This window comes from Motacilla alba, chromosome 3 (assembly GCF_015832195.1).
Source record: "Motacilla alba alba isolate MOTALB_02 chromosome 3, Motacilla_alba_V1.0_pri, whole genome shotgun sequence".
NCBI lineage: Eukaryota > Metazoa > Chordata > Aves > Passeriformes > Motacillidae > Motacilla > Motacilla alba.
This window is the reverse complement of record NC_052018.1, coordinates 59,373,280-59,396,691: the sequence shown is the minus strand read 5'-3', so window position 1 is coordinate 59,396,691 and position 23,412 is coordinate 59,373,280. Positions and strand designations below refer to the sequence as shown.

Here is a 23,412-nt window from a genome sequence, read left to right as displayed (position 1 = left end):
CATTTGGTACATGAAGACAGTAAGTCCTGGTTCATGGAAGGCACTCTGAGGGCTGGGTAAAATAATACAAGGAGTAACTTTTAAGAAGATAGAATTCCTAATGGAAATGTGGAGCTTTTTAAAACTAAGTAATTTATGCATCCAAGTAATGACAGCATCTCCTGGGAGAATCCAGTAGTAACTCCTGGGGATCTGTCCATGATGGAAAGGTGTATGCACCATCAGCTTCTTTCTGTTAATGTCGTGTCATTCAGCTTGTAAATGTCATCCAGCTTGTCATTCATCAGCAGGTGCTGATGGCTGGTGATTCTCATGTGCCTGTACTTATTCCTCCCTGGTGACTGTCAGACCGTAAGGTGCTAGGCATCCGTGTTTCCTAACCGAGTAGGAGGTTGTCATCCGAAAGCTTGGCTATCTGGCAAGTGCATCAGCTGTTGCCTTGCAGCAGGCTGCTCCCTGACTTGCTCATGGGTGGAACAGTAATCACAGTGTTTGCAAGGGTGCACACACAAAGGAGAGGCAGATGTGAGCAATGGAGCTTGCTGCAATCAGCCAAAACAGTTCCACATGGTGCTGCGAGAAGGCCGCCAAACCAGATTAAAGGGATCACCCCATTTCTTCCCGGGAGATAAGAGACCGGCAATTTTGCAATGTTTCTTTTTGTTTCCACTGTGGGAACAGGCAACAGAGTGTTAAGTGCCTGAGTTCAAGAAAAGGAGCTCTTGTGACTAATGAACTTCACTTCAGCCGCAAAAACCTTGTAACTTTGAAAAGGCAAGCTCTTAATTGTGTGGCGGCTGTAAGGCGGGAGGGGTTATTACTGCGTATAAAGCACATAAAGTTTTCAGGAACACAAGGTTCATGTGCTGGACACACAAGTAATGTAGAGTGTACTGTAGCTGCTTTTGGAAAATGAAATAACTTTGTCCTTGACCTGTTTTAGGATAGTATTTATTTTTAGGCTCAGCAAAGAGCAGTAATGAGTATAAAATTTATTCTTGCTGCAAAGATGTTGACTTATTTTCCTCATGGAAGGATCATAACTTAATACAGCTGACAAGGCATGGAAGCAGCCACCTTAGGAGGCATGCTTTGAAGGAGACAGTGCTTTTGTGTTACCTGCAATTATCGTGTAAATACTGTGATTAATATTAATATTGCATGTGATTGAATTCTGTGCTCGTACTTACTTTCGTTTTATTCCTTTGGAAGTGTAATTCTCTATGCTATTGTGAAGTTCTTTACAACAATAAACCAGATGGGCAGAGCCTTGGTGATGAGATTTATGTATGGGCTGATGGAAGCCCAGCTCCAGATAGAATGGACTGAAGGGTGATTTTTGCCTTCAGGTGGGATGGGTTGTTTGTTTTTCAAGTTGACTTTTGCTTTGCCGGGAAGTTTTGCTGTGCAGTTATCTCTAAAGGCTTCCCTTGCTGGGGGTTTTGGCACGGAGGTGGGTGGGGGTCTGGCCTGTCCCCTCTATCCGTAATCTCTCCAGGCCTGAGCAGTTTACTGTCTAGGAACAGGGATTGAGGAGCTGCTGTTAGCTCTGGCTTGCAAGTAAATACATGCTTTTGGTTTCTGTGGCTCTCATTCCAGCATCTTTTCAGCAGGATTAGTGTGTGTGCTTGAGAAGGGTAACAGCAGCTGAAGTTTAGTGTCTGCAGACCAAGAGGCTGATGATAGTTTTATATTTCTTAGGATTGAAAACATTGGGCTAAAATAAATGTCTTTCATATTTCACATGAGTGGGATGGGATATCTAGAGAGAGTAACTTTGGGATAAGAAGACTTGTATGTTTCCCTGTTTGTTATATGCTTGTAATGTTCTCCTGTGGATTGCCTGCTTTTGAGATACTGCTACTTCTGTTGATTTGAAATAAACATTAAGTGGAAAATAAGGCAAAGAAGTTTTTTGTGCTTGCTGCAGTTGAAGCAGCGTGGCTGTCTAAAAGTCTGTTAAATGGTTGCTTTGGGGTGAATGTATATAAGGAAAACTTTCAGTAGTTATTTCTGATCAACTTTACTCTTTTGGCTGTACTTCCTTTTATTCCTTGTATTTTTCTGTTATATGTGATCTTTCCTAGATGCTATTCTGTCATGTTGGTCTTACTTGGGGAACTTGTCACTTACTTGACATAACTTACTTGTCTCCTGGCTGTTTTACAATAATTTTCGGAAGTATTTGGACTTCCCCCCCCCCCCCCCCCCCCCCCATTGTAAAGAAGATGCTTATAGATGTGACAAAAGCAAGGGTTTTTTATTTATTTAATTATTTTAGCCCTTGTATGGAGAGCCCTTATTCTTTTCCAGCTAATGGTAAGAGGAAGACAGGAGTGCTTGGTGGCTTCTGTGATGACAGCTTGCAAATAAGTTGTTCACAATTTTCTGCTTATGGGTCTCTGTTGCTGGTGCAGAGTGCACTGCTGGAGCTGGTGGGTTTCCTGGTAGTTCTAGTAGAGGGAATGTGGGGAAGGTGTCACTCTCCGTAGCGGTCTCGGTTTGGGGATGTGAAGCCAAGTCTGCATAAACAGAGGTTATTGTGTGAGACACTTTCTTTGCTGTTTAATAACTTCTAAATATCACTAATGCCTTTAATTAAGAATATACACCCTCCTCTTTCCGCCTCTGCTCCTCTTCGCTTCCCTTCCCCCACCATTCCCCACCTCGTGTAAGGACCTAATGATTAACTCAGGTGTAAATAAGGTCACTGCAGTGCCTGTAAGAAAAGAATAAAGAGTGATCAAACAAGCTTCCATAAATCACCATCTTAAAAGTCCATTTCCATAAAGTTGACAAATAGGGGCACTCTCAGGGGTTGAAGAGATTCAACCTGGTTGCAGGTTCTGCCTCCCCTTGCAAAGTACTGCATCAAAGTATTACTTCTGAATTTATGTTTGCAAGTACTTTGGGCTCAGTGAACAGTTTCTCATGATTTGGAAGTTTGAAAAATCAATCACTGATTGGAGCTTGCTACACAGCACTGACCATGTGGCAGGTTGACTTGCAGAAGTTAGATCTGAAGACTTGAAGAGGTTATTTGATCTCCTAAGGTAGCTTGGAAATAAAACTCTGTGATACATGAGATACAGTATGCATCCAGGAGAGAGGCTGCTAAAACAACTTGAAGTTGGTCAAAACAAACAAATAAGTGCATATAAATAAAACTTCTGATATTTCTAGATTGGATGTAATATCTTGTTATTACTGGGCAAACATCTGCTTCTAAGTTTTTGCACCTTCCAGTTTCAAACAGCCCTTATACCCATTAGATGACATTTTTTTAAAAAAACAATGTAAATGGTAGGAATAAATATCCTGGCTTCTTCCAAATCAGTATTTCAGGGACCAGAAAAGCATTGAATATTTTACTATGCTCATGAAATATAACGTGATTCTTCTTTCTACCCCATTCTTCAAGTGTAATGTTAGTCACAGAGCTATACAAAACACTCAGTTTCACATGAAGCCTTGTGTTTACTGCTTCTCATTGCTTACGTTCTTGATACTGATTTGCCAAAAATCTAAGCACTAAGAGGATGCTTGATGTGCATCTCTGAACTTAATGGTATTTGAAATGTAAGTGGACCAGTAAGTAGAAGAAAAATAAGAAAATGTCTAGGTGACCCTAGAAATAGGAATTAGGGAGGAACGTACACTGCATTGAAAAAACAGGTGTAAAAATTATCGCAACCATTGTTTTCAGGACAGCATTTGCATCTGTATGTTTCTAGCCTGTTTTCCACCTGTTTATTGCAGCAGGGTGACAATAGGTTATTTTTGGTTTTTCAAGTAATGTGACAGATTCAGCATCAGGGCCTTATTGTGAAGGATTGCATGCAATCTTCAGCATACATGCACGCACACATGTAGGGTGCTCCCAAACGACTGAATTGTGTCAGGCATTGCAAAATGCAAACCATTTATGGGATTTTCATCCCTTCTTGCATCTGTTTTGCAAATGCAGAACTCAAAGCTTTAAGGGGAGATTGTCCATTGAATAATCTCTTGGAAGAGAGGCTGTTAAGTGGTTAAGTACCACTTTCACAGATGTTATCCGATACATTCAGCCTTATTTAAAATCCAGTTTAGAAAATCCTTCCCCTTGGTTACTATACAGCAGTAAAGTGGCTGATGTGACGTTTGGCATAACTGAAATAGAGAATAGTTGTTTTTAGGATGCAGGAGAAATATGGTGTTGACAAGGTGGATCGGCCACTAGGGTAGCACATTTTCTCCATGAATGGCTTGAGGGTTTTAGGAGTTATCTGCCAGTTTGTGCCTCTTGTAAGGGTTTCTGTTATCTACCAGTTCCTGTTCTTTCAGCTATTGCATTTGTGTTGACTGAAACAAGCATGGGAATTATGCTTTTTTTTAAAACTTGATTAATTAGTTTGGTATGAAAGCCATCCCTAATAAAAAAAAGTTAACCGACAGAGAAAATGATAATTTGCTAAAAAAAAACTTCAATTGTAGCATTGTTCTTAGAATAAGAAAAACCAAACAAAAAACTCACACAAAATCATACAGATCAAACACAAAAAAACCCTGCCCAACTGTATAGTGGTACAGAAAAATCCGAGTATGAGGAAAACTTGATTATTCATAAGAATTCAGTGATGCCATGTAGACAAAGAGAATAGTTAAATGCATGAAAATAATGATCTGAAGAAGCACTGCTTTGAAATGTCAGTAGGTGAAAGACAGTATTGGTGGAAATACAGGTGACTGTTCTACTCAGGTTACCTCTCTGTGAAGCAGAAACACTTCCTCTTTCAGACACCTTTGAATTTTTGCCACCTTGAAGTTTGGTCTTGTGATGGTGCTGGTGTAAGCTGCGTGTTACTGTGAATGCATTAACATAACAATTGAAATTTCAAGACTTTTTAAAAAGGAAAAGGCTCATTAAGTTGTCCACGAGTGTTCTTATGTCTGCTCTCTTGAAAATTGTTTGAATTTGATTGTGAATTATTTTATAGTAATAACGAAGTTACATAAACTGGAAAGGTACCTGGTAGAAAGCTGCCTTTTTGTGAGTTTAATTTCAATATCTGCTGCTTGGAAACCTGAATTAAGGATATGTGAGAGTTGGAGTGAAACCTGCCAAAGGACATACCCTTTTGTAAGGAGTTAATTTTTTTTTTTGCAAGCAGTGCAACCCTATGTCCTATACCACATTGTGTTCCTCACTGTTCTCTCTTTTGTAGTATTCCCTGTCTTTTGTCCAGTGACCTATCAATTATTAAAGAGCCTTATATTCCTTAAATCCATGGTGCCAAGGGCAGTCCTGTGCTGGTTCCCCCCTATATGGCACCCATAATTCCCCAAAGCTATGCTTAAACCCTTGCCTTGCATGGTGTCATTTGCTGCCAGGTGGTACACTAGTGTGCCAGGGATGGGGAATGTTGGTCCAGCCTACTATTTGCAGTGTTTCTCTGATGCCCTGGCATGCCTCCCAGAATATGTTCACATACAGCCATAGCACATGGTGAGACCCCCTCATCACCTGTAGTTTTTCTCCCTTTTGCTGGGGACCTGGAAGGTTTTCTGGCAACGGGCAGGTACTGCAAGGATGTTGGATCAGGAGACCCCACCATGATGCCTTCCAACTTTACCTACTTTGTGATTCAGAGGTGAGAAAGAAGGGTAACAGGGGTGTTGGAGAGAGGAGTGAGACTGGACAAGGGGAAGAATGAGACTAAAGAGGTGGTCTTCAGCCATACATCATGAGCTACAGACTGAGTCCAAATTCCATAATTTCCACAGCTTCTAGAGTTTTTGCCTCTGGAGATTGAAACAATTTCCTATTCCTGCTATGGATTAAGCTGCAATATGTATTCCACTTGAACAATAAAACAAAATTAAATTGTTTCCCTTAAACAAAAAAAGAATCTGGTTCTTGTAATCTTGTGAATGACTCCATAGCTAACATTGGAACTATTCTATGCTCAGTGCTGTTATACTTCTGTAAGCAAAATGGTAGTGTTTTAAAGACTTGTTCTGAGTAAAAATTCTCCTGTAAGATGTGTGTGTTAGAATAGTGGTATTAAAAATAAACCACACAACAAATTCAGCATAGTTGTGTGAGCTGGAACATTCTGGGAAATGTATTTCCTCTGCGGTTGCATTGATTTAGTGAAAACAGCTGTATCTGTTAGTAGCAGCAGTGAGATTTCTTTTGGGCTTCTCTTTAGAGCTGTTAATGGGTGTGAGGAAATAGATGTCTCTGAGTGGGGTCTGCAGCCAGTCTAGTGAGGAGTGTGTGGGGGGTCTCACGAAGCACGAGTCAGGTTTCAGATAGGGGAGCTCTCCTGGTTGTAGTTGTGCCATTTTCTGCTCTCTGTCCCCCACCCCCTGCATCCTTCTGCCCTTGTGTTTTGCAGTAACTCCACAGCAGAGATGGCAGACTGGGTTGTGTCCTCCTGTGTGTTTTTCCAATTTGCAGCCCATTATACTGGCTGAAGCTGCTGCTGAACTTTCAGAGTCCTATTACATAGATGAGGCACAGGCATCCTCATGGCTTGCCTTCTGTTTGCAAGATGTTGATGTTACATGGCTGGGCCAAGTCTCTCTGGTGATGTGGGGAAGGTTCACCTCAGGTTTTGGTAGAAGTGAGTTGGCAGTAACCACCTGTACATCTCTTTGTGCTATCTGGGATCCAGTGAATCTTTTGAGGTCGTGTTGTCCTCCTGGATGAGGCCTCCTCACTAAGAGAGGGAGTCAGGGTGCTGGACCAGCCTGAAGCTGACATGGCAATTGTTCTCCCACCCCTGTTCCTGTTGCCACCTAGCTGCAGAAGGGGACAAATGGAGCTGTGGTGTGCCCACGGGTGCTTTGTTTCTGCAGCAGTCACCCTGTACAGGGTGGACTGGAGGGAACACATGGTGAAGGGGAGTGATTCCCTGTAAAACCAAGCACTGTGTGGAGGGAAGGACAAAGGCCTTGTTGGTAGATTTTTCTCAACTGCAGCTTTCAATGGCCAGATACCACTGGGCTTTCTTTCTTGCCAAAACTCTGTCGTGCCTAGGCAAAGCTTTATTTGCTTCAAGGAAGCAAAACCATTTTTTGGTGAACAGATCTACTGGAACTATATAAGTTACAAAATCCTGTTTGAGTACAATTTAAAAAGCCTTGACCAGCATGTCTTCAAGTGTACTTAGTGTGGAAAAAAAGCCTTAGTGGGCTGAGAAAAATGAATACCAGAATCATCTAGTTTTCTCCACTTTTTGCTTTTGATTTTACCACTTGATTTTTTTTTTCTGCTGGAGAAAGACTTTGTGGTTTTTTAAATCATTGGGAAACAACTTGTAGGTATCCAAGAGGAGTGTGGTTTTCAAACCCAGGGTGGAACAGATTCCCCACATTGAAACTGCAGTGAAAGTTTCATCATCAGAGTTTCGGCCCAGTACATGAGGATGATATGTTGTGTCACTAACAGTCCATAGGACATATTAATATATTCTGATGTATGTGGAACAGTTCTACCCTGAGTGTGTGAGTGAAACTGATGAAGCTGCTATATGTTGGTGTAATAAAGTAACTCACTTCTGGTGATGCCCTGTTTAAACAACATCTTTTGTTTGGTCACCATATCAGTTGCAAACCACTAAAGTAGGGAATTCTTTAGGGTGTAGGAAGAAGCTGGCAGTATTTTAAGTCCTGTTGCATCTCTCTCAGTACAGGTATTTGGTTGTCTTTCTTGCCTCACATAATGTACGCAACTGTGAAGTCAAACTGAGTGATTATCCTTCTACTGGTGCTGAAAGCTCTATATTTGCTGATACTGTCAATCATGTCTTCACCAGCAAAATAATTTTATTCCGTTTTGACAAACACAAGGCTTGTTTCACTGGGCATAATGGCTATCAAAGGTTTGCATGAATTAGTTCAAGAACAATTTTTTTTTGTTTAAAACCCCCTTATCTTTTATTAAAATATGCATTTTTTCTGCCACTGCAGTAGTCTACTACAATATGCTGTGCCAATCTCTGTGGGTTTAAAATAATTTTTTTGGGGCAGGTATAAGTTGGTTGCTAGATGTAATGTTGAAGAATTAGGGTGAGAAAGAATAACAAGACCTGGGTCATACTGGCTGAAGTGCTTGTGTGTCAGTTGGGGGCCGTTCTAAACCCATGTAACTACCATTGTTGTAAATGCAACCAACAGACAAATAGGCACACCTCTGCATAAATACTGGGGAAAAAAAAAGATGCTTTCTTATTTCAGTTTGGAGTTTAAAGTAGTTCTTAAGTAGTACTGGATACAAATAAAAGGGCCTCATTACAGCTACAGCATACTGCCTTTGTATTTGGTTCCTATTGCCTTGCTTGTGCTGCACCCAGCAGATGAATACAAGTTGCACCTTGCCACAAGCAGGATATTGTTTTTACTGTGAGGTGGGGGAGGGTGTTTTCAGAAGTGTCCCTGAAGACATCCTGTGGCATTAGCTAGGAAGCTATTTGGGCTTGTCTGCCTAAAGCAGGTGTGTTCTCTGTTTTAATGATGTGTTTGCATGCATTTACTGAGTGTTGGCTTTTATTGCTTGTTCTGTTGAAACTAAGAGTGCCAGGTCTGTCTGCACGGAACATATGGATATGCTCTGCTTCCATCTCATTCATGTAGTGTGCCAAACAAAATCTGTTAAAGCATGGAAAGATTGATTTTGCAACACGTAGCTGGTCAGTGAGTGATGCAGTTGATTCTTAAAAGAGAAAACCAAAGAGTGAGTGTTGCTCTGTGTGAAGCTATTGCATTGTTGCTGTCGAGGCGGTCGCAACACAAAGCAGAGACTACAAGCAGTTTTAGTTGGCAACTGTTTATTATTGAACATGGTTGACCGTTTATACACTTTCTGATTGTTTATGCTTTTTCTACTTTAAGTATTGGATATAATAAATCAACATAACGCTATTGGTGAAAAGTTACAGTGACTTAATTAACTTTTTAAAAATACTTCATCTAGTTGCGAAGTTCTTATCTTTCTTCTATTTCTCACTTATTTTGGTCTCTTTGGTTACAGCCTTGGAGAGAGCTTCTCATCAGCTTCTTGCTTCTCAGCTTTTTCTCGCTCCTTTAGCTAACAGGCCCGCTGTTAGCCCCTTCCACACTGCATCGTATGGACCTTAATCTCTGATGCATACAGAGCATTCACCAAGGTCAGCAGGAAAAAATAGTGTGCTTTGATTCTCTTCTTTTTTCATCCTCATCTTTTTCTGGTCAGGAGTCCTTTTTCTGGTGGTGTCTGGGATTAGCAAAGAGTTACAGCTGAAATTCTGGCAGCAAGGTATCATGCTGCTGGGTGCTTGAGTGTGAACCCTTGTTTGTGGTTCCTGTTCTTTCTTGGAAACCCATTTTTTCCCCAGGATGAGTATTTGGGGTAGCACTATGGGTTCTGACTGCCTGGGGCTGTGTGGTAACTCCTCAACAAGGGGGTGTCTCATCTCTTCCCTCTCTCTCCCAGGTGAGTGAAAATTTCACCCTGGAAGCCAAATGATATTTAATGGCTGAATATTCACAGATGAGTCTGTCTCTTAGAGAAGTGGGTGATACCAGTGAGTGTGATGGCACCAAAGCCCCATGGGGTTGTGGCCTAGGCCCCCACAGCTTTGCATAGATATCCAGTCCAGTTTTGCTAGTGAAAAGCATGACTGCATGTGTATACTGATACCTCCCTTCAAATTGGTGGGAATGTAATAAAACAGATTTCTTTTTTTTTTTTTTTTGGTTTCTGGTATAGCCTACTTTAGCTTTTTTTTCCGCAGTTTCTGGCACAGTGATCTATTTTTTACTGTAGAGCAGTGTGTTTGACCTACTCTCTTCATGCTTGTATCTCTTTTTATAAAAAGCCTTTTTTGGTTTAACCTATATGATGTTATGCTGTATTCCGGTTTTCCCTCTTTTTTTTTAGATATGTGACATACTATCACAACTTAGTTTTCTGTAACGTGACATTTCAATTTTGCCTTGAATTTGAAGTCTTAAAGCTATGTCATAATAAGAATCTCCCTATGGAAAAGGTTAAAAATAAGTTTCTCTTTCCCCACCCCAATTTTTTAATGCATTATCTGAAAAGGAGCTATTAAAAAGAAAGAAAAGACAACTCTACTTTGAATTTTAGTTGAAATTTCAGAATGAAATACAGTTAACTTCTCAACTATTGCCTTTAGTTGCCTTTATCTGCAACTGCTTATTTTACACTGCCATTTTTTCATGTCAAATCTCTTTTTTGGAGTTCTGATGCAAGTTCACGCATTGTCAGTCAAAGCTACAATTTATAAATTAGTTCACTCTAGCAATTTTCCATTTGATGTTGATATCTCAGTCTAGATTACTAAACCCACGAGACCAGCAGTGTGATTTGCTATGATGTGTTTCCTAGTATTACTAGGGTAAATTTTTGGCTGTGTTTTTTTAAACCAGTCTGAAAAAGCTTTGGTTCTATCTTTGGTTTAAGTTGATATCACAACTCAGTATTAGTGTATAGCTTTTTCTTCTTCCCCTCTACCTTCCCAACTCCAATTACTCTATATAGAGTTTTGCCTTTTTGGGAAAATCTTGTGTCACTCTTACAGAAAATGTTAAAACCAAGAGCAGCTTTCACAAGTGAAGACAGTTTTCTTAAGTCTTAGACTAGGAGCTCATCCTTGCTGTGAGAATGGTGAGGCACTGGAACAAGATGCCCACAGAAGTTGTGCGTGCCCCATCCCTGGAAATATTCATTGCCAGGTTGGATGGGACTTTGAGCCATCTGGTCTAGTGGAAGATGTTCCTGCCCACACTGGGTGGGGGGTTGGAGAGAGTGATGTGGAAATAGATGATCTTTAAGGTCCCTTCCAACCCAAACAATTCTATGGTTCTAAAAGTAATTAAAAGGGAAGCTGTTGTCTATGTTTTGGTGCTGTGTATGGCACAGCTGTGATAGTCCTGTGTTCTGTGCTACCTAGCTAAGTGTCCTGTCCAGAATGTTTACCAAAAAGAAGCAAACTAAGCAATGTAAGAGGAAAGATGACACACTGTATTTACTCTTGTATTTCCCATTCCTCAAGCCTTAAACCATCTCTGTTTGAGTCTGTCAGGGTCAGACTTGGCTTCTGTGGCACTTTCTTTCATGAAACTCTTCACCTTTCCCTGAATCTGTTGAGCATTCATTGCATACTGCTGTGTGAAGAGTCACTCCTTCATGACTTGTTTGGACCTGTTACATGCTTGCTTCATTCTGATTCCTGTGTTGGAAGAGATGATGAGCAATCTGTGTTCTTTCTGGCCACTTCTGGCTTTACAGGCCTTTATCATCTCCTTCTCCCCAGAGTATTTTTTTCTATAAAACTTATTCCATGTCTGCTTAGTTTCCTGAAAATATTTTTTGAGGAAAATTTGAGTTAATTTTTCTGGCTTTTGTAGAGAGAAGTCTTGCCTTATAAAACTTCTGGAGTATTGGAAGGGTTCTGCAAGCTATTTTGACTCTTTCTGAACATACTTTATGATTGTCAAGTGCTAAAGCTTAGAGTTATCCTCAGATTTACTGTCTGGACCAAGGTAATAGGCACTGCCAGAATGGTTGCAATCAGTGGCTTTGTGGGGAGTGCTGATAAAAAGTGTAGCATAACACAAGGGCTGTCAGTCTGAGATTGTATCTAGACTGAGCAACTAAAGGTTAAACATAGTCTCTGTTTCCCTTCAGGTCAGGGTAGCTTACAACCCAAATTTACCCACGAGTTCTTTTATTACAAGGCAAAGCTTTCAGTTTTGTGCTAAAAAAACCAAACAAAAACAAGCTAAGGGATTTATGGATGGATTTGAATGGAATGAATAGATTTATTTTGAGGTAACATGAATGCATGAGTATGGAGCCTGTTTTTCCAGGCTTAATATATTAGTTGAAAATACTGAAAATAGAAACATGTTGCAAAAGCCTTTCTGTGCAACTGCCAGTCAGGGGGGATTACAGAGGGGACAGTAAAGCGCTCATTATCGAGGCTGAAGGCAGGCTCCACCATTTCCCTCTGTCCTGCTGTGACCTTAATGAGAGTGCTGCCCTGTGCATCCCGACTGGCAGGCAGAGCCCAGCAATTTGTCTGGTACCATCCCTGTGTGAGGGGGGAGACTGACTAGAAACTTCTGTACCGTTCTGGCTGCTCTTGGCAATGACTGTGCTCAGCAAAGCTGTACCCAGTGCCTGGTAAGGCAGCACGTTGTGCCTGCTTCATGAGGATGCAGATGCTCCGACAAAACCATAGAAGAGTTGCTTACAATTGACTACATGAGGAGAGCTTACTTAATAAACAATCTGGTTAGGCAGGAGACATTTTTCCATGGTGCTAATAAGAAGCTCTTGCTCTTTGATTCTGTGTTGTTCTGTATTTTAAGTGATTGATACTTCAGATGGTCGCAGTGTTACGACTAATTTTAAAATTACATGAAAGTAAAAAGTGGAATGAGGAAGTTTTTCCTTTTTTGTATTATTGTACTAGACAATAATACAAAGATCTCTTGAAGGCATTTTCTTGGAAAGCTAAGACCTTTGAGGTCTTTTCTAGCCCCTAAAAGTGGCTTACACTAGTTGATAACTAAACTTTTGTTTTGGAAACTTTTGGAAAGATTAACATGAAAACATTGATGATAGCTGACAATCAGGCATGTGGATCCTACAAAGTCAGTTCTTACCTAGGATCAAATTATTAGTGAAATAAGTTTCTACTGACTGCTCTAGATGTAATTTTTATCCTCCTTTAAAAGAACCTTGAATTCCTCTGTTAAAGTTATCCCTGTTCTGTTTGTGATACTGCAGGAGAAGAATGGCATCTGTGATATTACTGTGTAAAACCTTCCTACCGTGTTCTATATTAAAGAAAATCATGTATTTATTTTCTTCTCCTTGAACTTTTCTTATTTCTTTTCACCCTGTATCTGTCCTACTGAGCTGCATCAGCTTTCATCTGCCTTGCAGACCCTTTTTCCTTATTTTCATTTGCCTTCTCAGGTGCTCGTTCATCTGTTTATGAAGTAGTTCTCTTTCTAGTGTACATTTGCTGTCTTGATCCCCTCCTGCTTTATCTTTGATTAATTTCTTCCAGTCCTGGGAATAGAGGAAATGATCTCTGATAGAGAAAGCTATCACAGTAACAGTTATAAAATGATGTGAAATGTAAATGACAGTATAATGGCACATACCATGGGGTATGCCAAAGATTTTCAGGGCATGGGAGGGATGAAATTGTGATGGGTGCACAGAAACTTTAGATACTAAAGGTGTCAACTGTATAAACCCTGAAGAGGAGACCAGAATAAAAGTGACTTTTTTTAGGTGTGAGGGTCAGTTTTTAGGTGATGAGGCAAAGGTGACTTTGGCAGTCCAATCCTAACAGGCTATTCAAGGAGGGAGCCCCATAATGGGATGAGGGTTGTAGTTGAACCTTGGTTCTGCGCTGAGATGCCAGGTGCTGCTTGCTTGTTAGAGTTGCCCAACAGAGGAGAGAACATGGTCATAAGAATGCTTTGTTTCCTTGAGGCAGTGAGCAATGATCCCCATATTCCTGCTAGGTAAGGAAAAGGTTTTGTACTTGTGAGTTCTTCCTCTGTTCAAGTGGCTTGTGGTGTCCCGCTTCCTGGTGTCAACTTTTGGCATTTTATGAGCTGTCCTGAGAATCTGTTCAAGCTCTTGAATGTACGGAAAGTAATCCCTGTCACATTCCAGCTTCCCCTCCCCGTGCCTTCCTCAGTCCCCTGCCCTATCCATCTCCTCTTCCTTGCTCTCTGCCCCCTCTGCCCTGCTGTGTCGAAGACTCTGTTGACTGTGGTGTCACCAGAAAAGAGAGGGAGGGAGGAAAAAAGAGGTGATGTTTGTAATGGATGTCATGTACAAGCTGTGCTTACAGTGGATTAGCGAATTGTTGCTTTATGGCAGGTAAATTGTTTGTTAGTGTCTAACGCAAAAGTTGAGCAAAAAGCGCGGAACTGCTTAACAAAACACACCTCTCTAGTTTTTGGGGAGTCAGGTATGCCACTGCTCGATGGCTGATGTCTCTCAACTATAGAAATGTTAATTCTCTCTGAATAGAAAACCGATAGTTATGGCTTGGACCCAAGCCTCACCCTTAACTCCCTCCAAGTTGTTCCTTTCTTCCCCTCAATTCTTATACAAAATAACTTTCTTAATTGTGGAAACAGACTGAGATTGGTATCAGTGCAAATCCTTAAGTGTAAGCTCTGTCCTAATGTTTTTGGATGAATGCAAGGTATTGAATGTCTTCAGGGGTGCTTTGCGTGGTGGTTATTTTAGACAGAAAAGTCTAGACAGTTCTTAGGATCTATTGCACATCTCTACACCTGCCAAAATTAGGGAGTTTTGTTCAAATTACACTGCTGTTCATCAGAAAGGTTTTCTCAACATGCATAGCACTAACTGAATTAGTCTGTTTCTCTCACTCTCCCTCCCCCAAAGAATCTCTGCTATTAATGCTTTAAAACTTGAATACTATTCTGCAACTGCTATTTTTATTTATACCTTTCTTCATTCTCCAACAATTACATAAATAGAAAGGACATTCTTTTGTGCATGGTTTTGTTGTATGTTCAATAATATAAAGATTTCACATGTGATTGAGACAAATGCTTTCTAAACACATTTTGAGCTGAAAATTAGTAGATTAGCTTTGAGAAAGGCTCTTCAGTGGATGAAGGAGATACCTTTTTTTATTGTCAGTCTTAATTGTATTTTTTCAGAAATACAGAAAACTACTTTGTTGCTTGAACCTGCTAATACTGCACTGTTGAAAATGACCTGGCATGTAAGAAAGTGTTTAAGTAATAAAAGAAATTATCTAAGTAATGTCGACTTGCTTTCTGTTTTTAGTTCATCTAAGTTCTTCAGCAATATCCAGCATTGCAATTGGCAATACCAAGTCTCCATAAGGCTCTGAAGTTCATGGAGAAAATACATGGAAAGAGTATAGATGTGTGGAAGAAGGGAAAAATGAGCAGTTCCTTTAGACTACTAGCGACATTTGAATGCTGATTTTAAAACTTTGCTTAAATATTATTAAAATTTATTGTATTGGGTTATGAGTCCTTCTTCCTCCCTTCTCCCTTCCCTCTTGGAAGTGTGGTTTGCAATGATGTGTTTGATTCGCATGTGATTCAACATTTCATTCATATCATGGGAAATTAAACTATAGGCTATAGAATGTGGTTGCAATCTCAATTAAAATGTTTAATATTTCCCCCTAGGTTTCTTAGTAAAAATAATAACAATTTTCCTAATGCTTGTAAGGTCATCTTAAACTATCTACCAATACATGAGTTCGTTGGTCTGTCTTCACTTCCCGCTTTCATAGTTTTGATCATTTAATCTAAATACGAGTCTAGCTGAGCAGTTGTGCCACTCTGTTGGCTATTTTGAGTTAACATTTGTGCAATTTTGTAATATCTTATTTTATAAAGTATAGTCCTACAGTGTGGTTATAAAAGTACTGTTTTTAATGGCTCTTGACTAAAAACAGGTGTTTAAAGCAGCCCTTCAAGTTTTTAGTAGACCTTCAAGAATGGGCAAGCATGAGTTAAAAAAAAGCACAGGCAAATGAAGAGCCACAGTTGTATTTCTTGGTGAGGATATGTTTGAATCTCTGTGTTTTAGCATAGAATGAAGTTCTAGAATGGTTTTTGCCTGCTATCCTATCTGCATTAAAAAAATGTAAAAAATAAAACCTTGACTACATGCTGAATGAAGTGTTTTATTTTAGGTGTTTGTGTAGTTTGTAATGGAAACTATGGGCTTACAAGAGCAAATGATGGGAAACAGTGGTCTGTGAGGCAGCAATAAAAATTGGGAATGCCAAATATGTGCACTGTATATCAGCCATGGTTGTGAATTTGTTTGAAAAAATAAATTGTTAAACAATGAAGGCCAGTTATTTTTTTTATTATTTTTCCTGGGAAAAGTTTGTATAGCCTAAGGAGGAATTTGGTGCCTGTGGGAAAGAGAACAGTGGGCTCAATTTTCAGAATTTGTGCAGCTTTGCCAAGACATATGGGAAGAAACAAGAGTGCACCCTGAACAACTGTAGCCCTGGGAGACTCTGCTAGACTTGCATGCGGGTTTTTCCATTCATAATTACGCTTAAAAATCAAGCTGTGTGCACTGATAGCTCTGCATAGGGAGGAGTCAAGCTAGTTCAGCCAGATGTTGATTCACGCTAGTAATTAAGCTTGCTCGAGTCATGTAAAGGGGTGTCTGTCATTATTAACTTGGAAACGTGAGTGATTTGGGAGCCCACCCTCTGCACATCTGCTGTGCGCAGGCACTGTGGGGAAGCGGTGCCTGCTCCTGCCGCCGTTTGGACGTGAATTTGTTTCATGTGACTCCTCAAACCCCCTTTGTGATTTGATTCAAGTGTTTTCTTGGTGGTAGAGTGTGATGGGAGTGCTTGTTTTCCAGGCTGCTGCTGCAGCTCCACAAGTGGAACTGAGTGCTGGTCTCATTTCTCTGTAGTTCAGGATGCTGTTCGTGTTTCTCATCTGCTGCGTTTGATATCCTGTCCATCTCAATGGTTTCCTTTTGAACCGGAGTTGTGCATAAACATCCTTTATTCAAGTAAAGGTTCAACCTTTTTTTGAAAAGGAATGGTAAAACAATGTAGCTGTAGTGGATATACAAAGAAGACGTCAAATGTTTTATCTGAATTTTTGCTCATGTCGACTGTTTTTAATGAGTGTGGTCTATTCCTGCAAAACAGACCTAATTGGGTCTGTTCCTTTTGCTCCAGCCAAAATATTGAAAAGGCAACAGAGTTACAAGAGCACTGAAATGTTTTAAAAATAACACATCCATCCAAATTCTTCCCCAGATTGCTGCTGTTCAGACTCTTAAACAACAGAGGAAATAAGGAGAATACACAAGGAAACAGGATTAACACATGAAGCTTAGAGTAAAATAAGATGAAAACCAGAAACACTTTCTGTAATCACTTGGGAAAACCTACTGTAGAGAACGGGATCATAGAATCACTGTTTAAAGTGAGGATTTCAGGGATATTGCTGGGACAAAATAGTCTAAACCGTTTTAAAAAATACTTCTAGATAGAAAAATTAATTAGATTTCTTACTGGTGTATGTTGTTGATCCTCAGAAAGGGGAAGCAATGGCTGCTTCAGGAAGCTGCAGGCTCTTATAAATCAAGGTAATAATGAGACTTGAGCCAAACATCCTTTTGATTGCTTTGCCTTTGTGTTTTATTTTTTTTGGTCATTTTCCTTCTCATAATTTTATGCTTTTGTTTCTTCGCTTGTTTAACAGGCTTTGGGAAAGATCTTTGTTTTTGCCTTGCCCTGGATTTTTTTTTTTTGGACAGTTATTTTTTTGTTGTTGCTATGGATGCCCCTCAGGGTTGGAGTTACCCTGATGTGTATGTCCCTTGGTCACTTTGCCTATGCAGACAACAAAGACACATTTTTACTGGCTGAGCTTGATCCACAAGGAGCAGGCAGGTTGTGCATTGACTTAGATGACCCAAAGATCCCCATATCTTATGTGCTGTATTTCTGTGCTTCTGTGGCACAATCTCAGTCACACTGCAAGTTTCCTTCATAATTTTGCTTTGTATATTATATGAACGTAAAATTTCTGCCTTTTGCAAGGCCTTTTTTTTTTTTTTTTACTTTGTTTGAGGAAGTTGGTTTGTGTGTTTCTGATGTCCCCTTGTGTCTCTTTTGTGTTTTGGTAGGCCTGGATGATTGCTTGCAGCAGTATGTCCATAAATTTGAACGGGAGAAGATAAATGGTGAACAGCTGTTACAGATTTCTCACCAGGACCTGGAAGACTTAGGTATCTCACGGATTGGACACCAGGAACTGGTTCTAGAGGCTGTGGATCTCCTGTGTGCACTGGTTAGTCATGTTGTGAAGCCATATGCAAAGAATTTCTTAAAGGGCTTTTTTGGGTTAATAACCAAAGCAAGATTGGTAAAATCAAAATACCTTTGTCTCTTGCTTTCTGTTACACACCACAATAAAAAAAGCAAGAATTTGTTTAATTCCTGCAAGTTTTGTATTAATAGCTCTCTTACTTTCTCCCGATAAGAGGCAACTTCAATTAATTTGCTTGCACTTGCAAAGGAAGAAGTTGTCTGAGTGATGTTGCTTGATCTTGTGCCTCCTGTTAGTGAGCGGTTTGTCTTAAAAGACAGAAGGCACACTGTTGAAATGACAGGTGCTAGAAGTTCCTCACATCAGTTGAAATGGGTTTAGGGTAATTCTGCAGCAAACCGAGGAGGTGAAGAAAAAAATAATTCTTGAGATGAGGGATGTTTAGCCGCCTCAGTTACAGTTTAGCGGAACTCTTAATTGGATTCAGAACTTAAGCTGTTCTTTTGTCCTACTCCTGATATATAACTGCAGATACTTTGAAAACAAACATACTCTGAAAAGCATAAATATATTTTGGATTGTTTTACTAGTGCAGGCTTGATTTAAAAGCCATACTTTGGTCACAGCCTTGAAGGCCTGTTTGATGTAGTGCAGTGTAATGAGCACCAGAGGTATATATAATTATATTAGGGAGGAGGGTGGGAAAACCTGCCTGATGATTCCTCGGCCAGCACTGGCCTGTCTTCCCTACATTAGGCAAGGTTTGGAGCAGCAAGCATATGCTTCTTGAAATGGAGAGTGTTTATTGCCTGTGTGATATGTGCTTTGCTGCAGAGAGGTGCTACAGGGAGTGTTCCTACTCCATAACCTGGAGCAAATTGTACTGAAAGAAGCATATTTAATGAAATCTCTTCAAACGATCTAAAATGTTTCTCAAAAAGTTACTCTTGTACTTGAAAGACATTTTATTTCCTTTAGGTATTTGATCTACCAAAAAATTTTAACATTAACTTGAAAACCTAATAGAAGAATGTAGCTGGACTGAAAAGCAGTTCATGGTGTGGGAAAGAACTTGTTGGGCAAGTGCAGGTGTCTGGTGAGTTAGTAAATGTAGTGTGGGCTGTATATGGTCCTGACTGAAGTCATCTATGTGGTAGTCCCCAAAGGCACTTTTTTATTCTCTTAAAAATATTAGAATAAAGTGAACAAAGCTGGACAACTGCCAGAACCTAAAGCTGTGTTTTATCTTTTACAATTTCCTTCTAATTTCCTTTGTAGACAAAAGTTTTGACCTCAGACCCATTTCTGGAAATCCTTTGTGAAATGTAGCTCATGTTAATGCATTTGACAGATACTGCATATTACAGCTGAAATGTACTTGTTCCCTTTTTAAGAGGTGAAGGAAGAATTCCTAAGTTTTCATTATGCCCTTTGCCACCTTCTTGATGCCTATTCCCTTAAATTTTTGGAACTGCATAAAGTCACCACTGATTTTATTTCCTAGGGGATACTAAATGCTAATGACAACTATTTTTTTTTGTTTCTTTTTGGGCAAGAGAGAGGTTTCCTGATTCCATCTGCGTTAGTTCTTTGAAAGTGGATGAAAGTTTATTGTTTAGTGGATGTTTTGTAAATATGCTGACATTTCCCCAACTTTTGGAGCCTTGTAAGCTAAGGAACTATTTTAAATTTTTTTAAAATTTTTAAAATATTTTTTTCTTTTTTGTTCCCCCTTTTTTGACCCCACTGCCACCCCCACTAATCTGTCAGCTCACACTGTGGCAATGTAGCATTGGCTGGGCCAGCCTGATGTCACTCCTTACAAGGCTGTCATTCTTGGTGGAGAAAGGCTGAGAGGGGATTTTGGTGGTTTCCCAGTCCTGGAGTTCCCAAGAAGAATTTCCCCTTTTATCTAGTTTTGCCTTGGCACATTCCCAGCTAAGTTTCCTTCAGATCAATGCTTGGTTCCCTCACACCACAAGAACACATGTGGCTCTAAAGACAGTGAGGAGGCTCTCTTTGGAAGCTCTTTCTCCTGCAGTATTTCAAGCATTCACCATAGAGACCTTTGTTCCAGCCTCAGTAGATCAGTCACTAAATGGAATATGAACATAGTCCTTGCCTTGAGAAAGGACACCAAATGCACCTGGTTTTTGAATTTGGTTTTTCTGGAGGCTGAGTAGTATTAGGCAGCACTGAGCTAAAAATATGTCTGGAAGTTTCTGGTGTGAAAAGGAAATAATTCCATCTTTTTCGTTCAGAAAAAGAAAAGCAGTTCTTTTTCTGCTTCACTTGGTGATGAAGCAGTGTTCCCTCATGTCCTCATAGCAGTGGCTGCATATGCAGCATTTTGAAGAGTCAGTAGGAGAGTGTAGACTGGAATACAACATTTCTGTTGCTGTTGAGCTGGTCTAATAGAATTTTATGAACAGGTGTTGCAGACTTATTTGAGGAATTTAGAGGCTATATTAAAGGACCTGAATTCCCCCTTAAGAGGGCAAAAAAATCATCAACTCGAGTATATCAACTTTTTGTTGACAGTACTGCTTGGTGGGGTGCGGGGGGAAAGGGATGGAAGAAAGATCATGTTTCTTTGCTGATTGAAGTATTTGGGGGAGGGGGAACAAACATGCATAACTTTGTTTTCTGTCCCTGCTTTTGTGGTTTGAAAAGCAAGCTTTTGAGGGCTTAATGAATATAAAACAATGTAAGCAAGAAACTATGCAAATATTTTCACTTTTAATGTGTTCTTTGGATTTGATTTCTGAATCTTTGCCTACACTGTATGATGGGAGAGTTTGGAAACAAAAATGCAGTGGATTTTTCTTGAGATTAGAATAAAGAGATACTAGTTGTATACAATTTAAAAATACCCACCCCAAACCCTGAAAAAACCCATAAACCAAAAAAAGGACATCATTGTGCCTTTGATAATTTTACTGGTGGTAATGTTCTGCCAGCATGTTTGCAGCATAACAAAATATAACGTCATAACATGAAAAAAAAAGCATTCGTGAAAACTTACCCTTTGGGTCCTAGTCATTGTCAAAGGATATCTATGCACTACCACATAAGATTTTAGTTTTTTTAGAGGCTTCAAATTTTTTGTTGTTTATTAGGAAATTTATTTCTCCAGAGGATTCTTTAGAATGCATTTTTGTTAAAAGGAAAAGAGCAAGAATGGGTGACTGTGACAGTACCTTATGTTAATTCAAATGTTTATATAGCCTGCAGTGTGTTGGGTCAGCATCTGAGCAAGCATTTGAACTGGTTTTATTCATTTTTTTCCCAGAGCAGGTTTTCAGTTCAATCAGCCAGCATGTCCAACTCATCACATTGCAGTATGTGAACATGGCTGTGAAAGGGAAGAGGATGCTGTCCCTGGGCAGTAGCAGAGCTCTTCATCAGCCCAGTTCAGCTCTGACACAACTGCTGTGTTCCTTTGACTTCAGTTGCCACGTTTGGTTTTTTGTTTAATTTTTTATTTTTTTGTTTGTTGGCTGCCTGACCTTGAGCCATTATTTGGTCAGATTATTTTTTCTCATTAAATGTGATGGAGTTTAGAAGGAGTGAGCTCATGTGCTCTCTCCTGCACGTGTGGGTGCTGTCTCTCCTGCAGCCCTGCATGTGGCTCCCCAGGTTAATAAGTAATAGCCTGGGAATGTTTGACATCAGGTGCTCTTGACCGCTGGCTTCAGCCTGTGTTTAGGTTAAAACAACTTTGATGTTTAAAATCGGGAGCAATAGTAAAGTGCAACCTTTTTTTTTTTGGTTCATAAGCAACATCTAAAACCTTTTGGTTGCTTAAGTAATAATTTGTTAACTCTTGTAGTCTTAGTCCTGTGAAAATATTTCAAGAAAAGCCTGCTAAGCTTTGCACTTCAAGTGTGTGTCACTGTGAAGGTTGTTTGGTGTGCTGCCACAATATCAGCATTCCTATCTGTCATGGATTGGGGCTACAGTTCTATGACAAGTTAAATTAATCCAAGTCAGCTGCTGTCTCCACCCCCTCCTGTCCTCTGGTTAGTAATCCTTTGTGCTTGCACTCACCTGACCCTGAAGTGAGCTACTTCAGGGAACTAAACCAAGGGATTAGATTTCTTTGTAGTGTTTAGATCCCCAAGCCAACCCTCCCAACAGACTGGACATTGCAAGTGAAGGGGAAAGAATAGTTGGTGATGTGAGAGCTGGTCAAGAGAGTTTCAGCTTGCATAAAAGCATTGCTGTATCTGGTGAAAGGGCAAAATGCTTTCTGTGTATTAGAGCAGACAGTGAGGGGACTGGTGGAGCAGAGGTGGCTTGGATTGGGATGATTCCTCTTTCTGGGGCAGTTCATCCATTAGGGCTGATCCACAGTTATCCAATTTGGTGTCCAGGTACTCAAGAGCTGCATACTCTGTGTTGTGCTGGGTAGGTGTGGTGCTTGGTCAGGACCTTCCCTGAAGCACAAACTGCTGGTTTAGCAGTGGAGGTGCACTCTGCGGAGCCTTTGGAGGAAGCTGTAAGAGGGAGCTTAGAGCAGTGACTTAGAGCTTGGCTGTGATGTGCTCTTGAGAGTCTGTTGGGCACACCAGTTGCAGTTATGAGCTGGAGCCCCTGCATCCCTAGAGGCTGCACCTGTGTTGCTGAAGTCACCCTCAAACTGAGAACTACTTGACAGAATTATTTAAAAACTACCTGAACTGGAAGAGTCACACCAGACTCATCCATGGTATAAATAAGGTGAAAGAGGTGTGATAAGGAGTATGTGAATGTTTTAAGGCCAAGCCCAAAATCTTAGCTGGTATATCAACACATGTCCTCTCAAATGCTGGTGCCACCTCTAATCTCAAGTACACACAGGTGGCTGGCTGAGTTTCTGCATCTGAATGACAGAAAGAAAGATCTGGAGATACTTAATTACATGAAAACTCTCAAGTTCTGATCAGGGTGATTAGGTTGTACTTCTGCATAGAGAAAGTATTTTCTGTTTTCTGTCCCTTTATGAAAGCAGAGGATCAGCATCCTCTATTCCACTCTTTAAGGGATGAGTTTCTGGTACGTGGCTACTTTCTTGTGGTCATAGGAACCTGGCCCATATCCAGACCTGTTTGTGAAAAAGTATTCCTTTAACAATAGACTAATATTCAATCCTCTAATAGGAGGATAAAACTAACTGCAAGAATTGCATCCAAATAATGCTCTTGGGGTGCTGGGGTTTTTTGGTGTTTTTTTTGGTTTTGTTTTGGTTTGGTTTTGGTTTTTTGTTGTTGTTGTTGTTTTTGTTAAAATTAAAAGGTGAGAAGTTCACACATCACAGTGTGCAAGTACTTTAAAGTTGTTTAGTAATTCAGATCTTTCCCTTTCTGTAATCCTGGAAAATTTAAGGATATCCTTTGGTGTTGCAACAGTGGCATTTTTTAAAATTGGACATATCCTTTCAACCCCTACTCCTGGCTGCACTTTAAGGGTATTTCCTTGCCAAGAGCCCTGAGGTGGAGGAGGGAGGCACTTGTGTAACTTAAACCCACTGGGATCTTATCCATAGGAGGTAGTAGTATTTTAAAGGTGTAG

At 40.1% G+C, this 23,412-nt stretch overlaps 1 protein-coding gene across 1 annotated transcript in view; it reads left to right on the top strand.

Annotated features, from left to right (window-relative positions):
- Positions 1 to 23,412, top strand: part of CNKSR3 (CNKSR family member 3) — a 54,968-nt gene that overhangs the window by 10,540 nt on the left and 21,016 nt on the right. Inside the window, exon 2 of the mRNA XM_038130483.1 lies at positions 17,717 to 17,880. Within this exon, the coding sequence (XP_037986411.1) occupies positions 17,717 to 17,880 (164 nt within the window). The remainder of the gene's footprint in view (positions 1 to 17,716; positions 17,881 to 23,412) is intronic.